The sequence below is a fragment of the Sinocyclocheilus anshuiensis genome, unplaced genomic scaffold, assembly GCF_001515605.1.
Source record: "Sinocyclocheilus anshuiensis isolate Anshui unplaced genomic scaffold, SAMN03320099.WGS_v1.1 scaffold853, whole genome shotgun sequence".
In the NCBI taxonomy this organism is placed as follows: domain Eukaryota; kingdom Metazoa; phylum Chordata; class Actinopteri; order Cypriniformes; family Cyprinidae; genus Sinocyclocheilus; species Sinocyclocheilus anshuiensis.
In genome coordinates, this window is record NW_015558598.1 from 705,465 (window position 1) to 712,449 (window position 6,985).

The 6,985-nt window shown below is 40.0% G+C and overlaps 2 protein-coding genes and 1 pseudogene across 2 annotated transcripts; all 3 read left to right on the plus strand.

Moving 5' to 3' along the window:
- Window positions 1–815: 815 nt before the first annotated feature.
- Window positions 816–2,186, plus strand: LOC107680074 (claudin-4-like). Its single transcript, XM_016475835.1, has one exon. It carries the CDS (start codon window positions 860–862, stop codon window positions 1,487–1,489), a length of 630 nt encoding a protein of 209 aa, XP_016331321.1. The 5' UTR covers window positions 816–859; the 3' UTR covers window positions 1,490–2,186.
- A 1,162-nt stretch (window positions 2,187–3,348) lies between these two features.
- Window positions 3,349–4,030, plus strand: LOC107680071 (claudin-4-like; annotated as a pseudogene).
- A 1,963-nt stretch (window positions 4,031–5,993) lies between these two features.
- On the plus strand, window positions 5,994–6,626 carry LOC107680085 (claudin-4-like). Its single transcript, XM_016475844.1, has one exon. The coding sequence runs from the start codon at window positions 5,994–5,996 to the stop codon at window positions 6,624–6,626; it is 633 nt and encodes a 210-aa protein (XP_016331330.1).
- The last annotated feature ends 359 nt before the right edge of the window (window positions 6,627–6,985 follow it).

A 6,985-nucleotide genomic window follows, 5' to 3' on the forward strand; every position in this document is an offset into this window, starting at 1 on the left:
AAGCTATTTTATTGAGAAATCACAGAACAGTGTTGACAATACATTTCCGCGCTGAATGATTCTGTGCGCGTGATGTACGAGCTACTGTCTGTAATGTGTGTGCGTTACAGTGCAGCAGCGCATTTGTAACGAATCAGTCCACTGAAGGCAAGCATAGTGAAGAACCCAAGTGCAGTTTTTTTACAGTGATCCAAACATCCAAACATAATCCAAACAGACGAAGACTAGAGACACAGACTTGACGAGGCACGCCCTCTATAGGACCAGCGACTAGTCAACATCAAGCTTAAAGCTTCATGACAGAGCATTAAAGTCGACTAGTCGATTAGTCAGTGCAACCCCTAGTATTATTATAAATGATCTCAGAATTTCATTTATATATTTATCCTTCATTAACTGAAAATTGAGCATTAAACCTTTATTGCCTATAGCTGTCAAATAGACAAAAATTATTAAATCTAAAAACACAAAATAAAAATGACTAAAAATGAAAATATGATAATATCGTTCAGCTTTATTTTTAGCTTAAATTTTTTTTGCTTTGAGCCTCGACAAGTTTGTGTGTGATATCTGCCCAATCCTTTTGGTTGATGACTTGGTTCCTTTGTGTTTGTGTGACACTTTATTGTTCCTCATTGATGCGCATCTCACCGAAACCAGCCGCTGTATCGTCATTCCTTGCTGGGGAATCTGGTCAGGCTTGAAAATTCACCTTAACCCGGTTTCAGGTCCATCCGACATGGACTCCTCCCTTCTGAGACAATCTTAAAACTCTGAAAGCTAGGCTCAGAAGTCATTACTACGATTAACAGAGGAGCAAACACTTCCAAGCCAACAAAGCTGAGCAAACGAGAGAAAAATGGTGTCTATGTGTCGACAGATCCTAGGCCTGTCCCTGGCCATTATTGGTTTCTTGGGAGCGATTATTATTTGCGCCCTTCCCATGTGGAAGATGTCTGCGTTCATTGGAGCCAACATCGTGACAGCACAGATCATCTGGGAGGGCTTGTGGATGAACTGTGTGGTCCAGAGCACAGGACAGATGCAGTGCAAAATCTACGACTCGCTCCTGGCTTTACCTCAGGACCTGCAGGCTGCTCGGGCGCTTGTGATCATCGCCATCATTATCTGCCTCTTTGGGCTCATCCTGGGGATTGCCGGTGGAAAATGCACCAACTTTGTTGAGAGAGAAGAATCCAAAGCAAAGGTGGCTATCGCCAGTGGTGTGATCTTCATCGTGGCTGGAGTGCTGGTCCTGGTCCCCGTCTGCTGGTCAACTAACACCATCGTCAGGGATTTCTACAATCCCATTCTCACTGACGCCCAAAGGAGGGAGCTCGGGCCTTCTATCTATATTGGATTCGGTGCGGCTGCGCTTCTGATCCTGGGAGGAGGTATTCTGTGCAGCTCCTGCCCGCCTAAAGAGGACAACTACAACATCAAGTACTCTCAGCCACGGTCCACTGCCAACAGCAGAGCCTACGTCTGACAGTAATCAAGCATGCAAAGACTTTTTACTTACAAAGACCCTTTTTTCGTAAAACCTCTTTATTCCCATCTCAGGATTTTTTCCCCAAGGAGAAACGAAGGAAGGACAGTGTCTGATATGGCATAGTTTATTTACTGAGATTTTTTGCTGTGATTCCACAGATCACTGAAAGAGAAAGTGTGCATTTATGATGAGAGGAATCAAACTCAGGGAAGCAACGGAGATCTGAAATGTTAACTGTGTTTTTTTTTTAGAAACAAGCTGTTCTTGTAATTTATGTTTAATATGACAATATGAATAGTTCCATTAATCATTATAGGTATCTGACTGTTAATAAATTACAAAGGCCATGGTTTTATAAAATGTGCATTAACCTTTTGTTTTTCTAAACATAAATTAGCATTTTTGCACAAAGATGCATTAATCGGTACATTTGTCTTACCGTTTATTTATTAAAATAAATGCTTCTGTAAAACAATTTATTAATACTGCATTGACTTCATTTCATAATAATAGTTTGACAGTACTGAATATTCTCACATCAAAGAAAACATTACAGATCGTGCTGAAACTGTTGAAAACAGCGACAGAGATGTTGGAGGAGACCTCCTGTAAACCCGGTTTTTAGCAATGCTGTTAAAAAAAATCTCTATTTTGCTGTAAAAAAAAAAACCAATTAATAAACAACTATCAGACATGTTTAGTCTGTCTCCACTTCATTCAAAGAAATGTAGTAAAAATTAGACCTACTAGGCAAAAACAATTGTTTCTTCAGTAATATTTGCTCATTGGCAGTGCTTTTTTTTCCAAATGGGTGAACAGATACTCTATAACTTTTTTGAAACAACTGCCAAAAAATAAAATGATGCTGCTCAGTGGTGAAAGACCAGCCAGTGGTGGATTAAAATGATTTTTAGCCAGAAAGCTTTAAAAAAAAAAGGCTAATTCAACATAAATAAAATGAGTGTAAATTCACTAGATCTATGAAGAGGCTGAAAAGAGGAGGAAGGAGAAACAGATTTTTTTTAAGTCTCAACCACACCTTCTTTCAGCCTTTCTGGAAAAGGCAATGGCTGTGTTTACAGTGCATGTAGAAGAATACTATGTTATTAATCAGAATTTGGTCAGAAGCAGATTATGTGTCTGTGTCAATACTCTATGATGGGTCATACAGGTATAAACAGTTGAATGTGTTGCTGATGGGCCTTTTTGAAATATCTATGCTGAGGGCATGCCAACATCAAATCCATCCCTGAGATTCATGTGCATGCATTTCAGCAAATTAGCACATTTTCAAGAAAAAAAACAAAGGTTAGCACAGAATTTAAATATTTCATAAATGCAGGATGCTTGAACAATTTTTAAAAAACGGAATAAAAAATCACAGAATCTCTATTCCAACCAAAACACTGTGAAGTTGCTTTGCTGAAACTTTGGTTTCACAGGTCCTCCCAAACCGGTTAGATAAGATACCAGCGCTGATACCAGCAAAGGCATTTGTCTGAATATTAACAACAGGATGTGGGTCACATACTTTTGCAAGACATTTCTGTCTTAACATTAAATACTGTTCTTCATGTGGACCTGGATAAATACAGAAACATGGAATTCAACCTGTAGAAAGCTTTGTAAGCTTTGTAACCAGTATGCTTTTTAAACAAGTTTGCTCCCTTTAGGAATTGACAAAGGACCGTAAACTGATCTCTCATATATTTAAATGTCACAAACGCATAGAATCTCACAAAGCTGCTTTGCCTCAGTTTGTGCAGATTACCTTTTGGACTAGCATGTATTTTTCTGAATCCAGCACGTTTACCTCCTTCATACAGGTTTAGTTTTTTAAAAGGACGGCTATTGAGATGGCGTCTATGGGCATGCAGTTACTGGGTTGCATCCTGGCCCTGTTCGGCTGGATTGGAGTGATAATTGTGTGCACCCTACCCATGTGGAGAGTAACAGCCTTCATTGGCACCAACATTGTGACCTCTTCTGGGAGGGGATCTGGATGAGCTGTGTGGTGGAGAGCACCGGACAGATGCAGTGTAAGGTCTACGACTCCATGCTGGCGCTGAGCCCCGATCTGAAGGCTGCTCGTGTCCTGCTGGTGTTTTCCATCCGTGGGCATCACTGGGATTCTCTTGGCACTCGTCTCAGGGAAATGCACCCACTTCATAGCTGAGGAACGAGGAAAAGTGAAAGCATCCATTGTTGCTGGCGTGCTTCTGATGATCTCTGGAGTTCTGTGTCTTATCACTGTGTCCTGGACTGCTGTTATTATAGTGAACGACTTCTATAACCCCGTTGCTGGATGCTCAGCGCAGGGAGCTGGGGGCTTCTTTGTGCCTCGGCTGGGCCGCAGGGCTGCTTCTGGTGCTGGGAGGGGGGCTGCTTTGCAGTTCTTGCCCACCAAAAGAGAACTGCTCAACATTTGTCATATACAATCCTGTAAAGATGTCAAAGCCATCCAGAGGGGCTGACGCTCTTCTGAACCACACAGCGCCAGTATCACGCTCTCCAACTCCTCCCAAGACCTGCATCTAGACCACCAGACACTACTTTAAAGATCATTTTGTGGTGTGTTTTGAAATGACAAAATATTGTAGGTGAAATATTTGGTGCATTTTTAGCTCTTTGAATTCTCTTTTGTAAATGCTTGCGCAAAAGCACTTGTTTTTCAGTAATGATGTGCAGTTTTATATGAATTAAATATGCCCATACTGCGCACATTTTTTTTCTGGCCAAAATATATTTTAAATATATGGTGTGAACAAAGAAGTTACATGAAATATATTTATTATGCTGAAAATATATTTAGTTTCAACCTTCTTATACCAAAATATATGTCTACATTTCCAATCTTTAGTCTAAATGCAGATGTGGACTGAACAGAGCTAAGCTAGATTTATGATTCATTATACATTTTTTTTTATAAAATGGATCAAATATATGTTCACAATATGCTATAGACACCAAATAAAATGTTTCTTCAAATGTGAAATGTGAATGCATTTTTTTGTATTGAAAATATGGAGACCAAAATATATTTTGAAATGCATTTAAAAAATATATTCATATTTTTTAAATATTTCAAAAATGCACAAAAATGGCAACAACAAAAAAACAAACAAACATATATGTTGGTAGACAATATATTTATGGAAACACATTTTAGCAAATACATTTCTAGGTCATATTTTAATACATACATTCACTGATTCATTCATTTATTTCTTTTCATTTTTTATCCAGTATGGGTGTTTCCTAGCATATGGCTGGTTTTGTTTTTGTGAGATTGAATTTACTGCCAAAAAATAAGCGTATTCTGCTCAGTGATGGGCCATACAGGCATAAGTAGTTGCTTTGGAATGTTTTGCTGATGGGCCTTTTTAAGACATTTTATGTAAGTTTTATATGAATGAAACATGCTTCGTAAATCGTTGTTGGTGTTTCTATTTTATTTCACTTCATTTTATTGATATTTGTTTTTATTTTTATTATTCTGCTTTACTGTGTTCAATCTCATTTGGTTTTCTGAGTAGGAGGATTGGAACACAGAGTACACAGCTCTAGGAAAACCTGCTGTTCAAGAACACCTACTGATAGCATTAGTCAGTCGAAGAAACCACGTGCACTTTCACAACAAGATGATGCACAGCTGGGGATTTTTAACAGTTTCTATTACACTACAGCCATTTTTACAGTGGGTTTAGGTTACAGTAGTTTATTAATTATGATGACATCATGACGTGTATTTCACCTGTATTGCGTGTTTCTTCTTCTTTCTGTACAAAGAGTTATAAACATGAATGGGTAATGTGACATAAGTGCTTCTTTCTTTGTCTGACTCATTTGAATTTATAATTAATATAAACAAACTGAAACCCAGTTCTCCCACCTAGCCTTCCTCACAGGCTCATATTACACAGTTCTCAGGCTTCAACACACAAACAACCTGGCCTTGCTTACAATGAAAGCATCATTTGTTCAAATTTTATCCTCAACAGTCTCGAGTCACAGAGTTGTTTCAGATAACCACTTCAAGGAAATGTCATGTGTTCTTTTAAGCAAAGCACATGCGAATTCTTTTATGTGGGAGCACATGCAGTGCATTCTCAGAGATGTAAACAAATGATGTCAAAGACAGAAATAAAAGCATGACAGGCACCTCTCCTGCTTTCTGTTGAGAAATCTGCTCCTCAGTCAGTATCGGTTTCATTCACACTCCAAACACAAATGTCTCAGTTGAACAAATTCCAGTTAAACGTCACCCGTAGTTTGATATACTGCCCCCTATCGAGAGAAAGTCATTCATATGCTAGCCCTTACAGAACAAAAATATTTCCATATATTGGAAACTAGTGCTTATATTTTTCAATATAGAGCAATATATCGCAACTAAATCTGCTGCAAATAAATCACATCTATGTCATTATTAAAAGCACTGTTGCTCAGAAATAAAACAACTATTTCCTAATGGTTGTTTTCTGTCCTCCCCAGCCCCTCCATGGCTCTGCAGGTCTTGGGAATCACTCTTTCAATGATGGGCTTTGCAGGAACCATCATCATCTGCGCTCTGCCCATGTGGAAGGTGACGGCCTTCATCGGCACGAACATTGTGGTGGCTCAGGTCTTCTGGGAGGGCCTGTGGATGACGTGTGTGTACGAGCGTATCGGTCAGATGCAGTGTAAACTCTACGACGCGCTGCTGGATTTGGATCCTTCCCTGCAGGCGGCGCGCGGGCTGGTCGTGACCACCATGGCTTTGGCCTGCTTGGCTTTCCTCATCTTTCTGGTTGGGGCTGACTGCACGAACTGCCTCAGTAACCCACGAGCCAAAGCACGGATCGTGGTGGTCTCTGGGATCACCTTCATGCTTTCTGGACTGACCGCTGTGGTGCCCGTGTCCTGGACGGCCGACTCCATCATCAGAGACTTTCACAATCCCATCGTGCATGAAGCGCTGAAGAGGGAGATGGGGGCGGCGCTGTATGTGGGCTGGGTCACTGCGGGCTTTCTGTTCGTCGGTGGGGCGGTTCTCTGCACCAGCTGCCCACCAGAGCGGCACAACTACTCACCGAGATACACTTTATCCAAGACGGACACCCACAGCGGCTATGCCATAAAGAACTATGTGTGATATACAACACATGACACTAAACGGACACACTGATCAAGTGCAAAAGTGACATGTACACAACTGATAAACAAGAAAAGTTCAAAGAATAAAAGAATATACTTGGCTTTTGAGGTTTCTGTGCTAAATAAGAAAAGTGGTATTTTTAATTGATTACCAAAAGAAAGAAAGAAAGAAAGAAAGAAAGAAATTTGTGCTTGTCAGTTGTGTGTACTAATCTCTGTATAGATAAAAAAACAAAAAAAACAATTAAAACCTTAGGTGACTCAGACTTAGATGACATCAGTATATGAATATTTTGTGTGTGTGTCTGTGTGTGTGTGTGTGTGTGTGTGTGTGTGTGTGTGTGTGTGTGTGTGTGT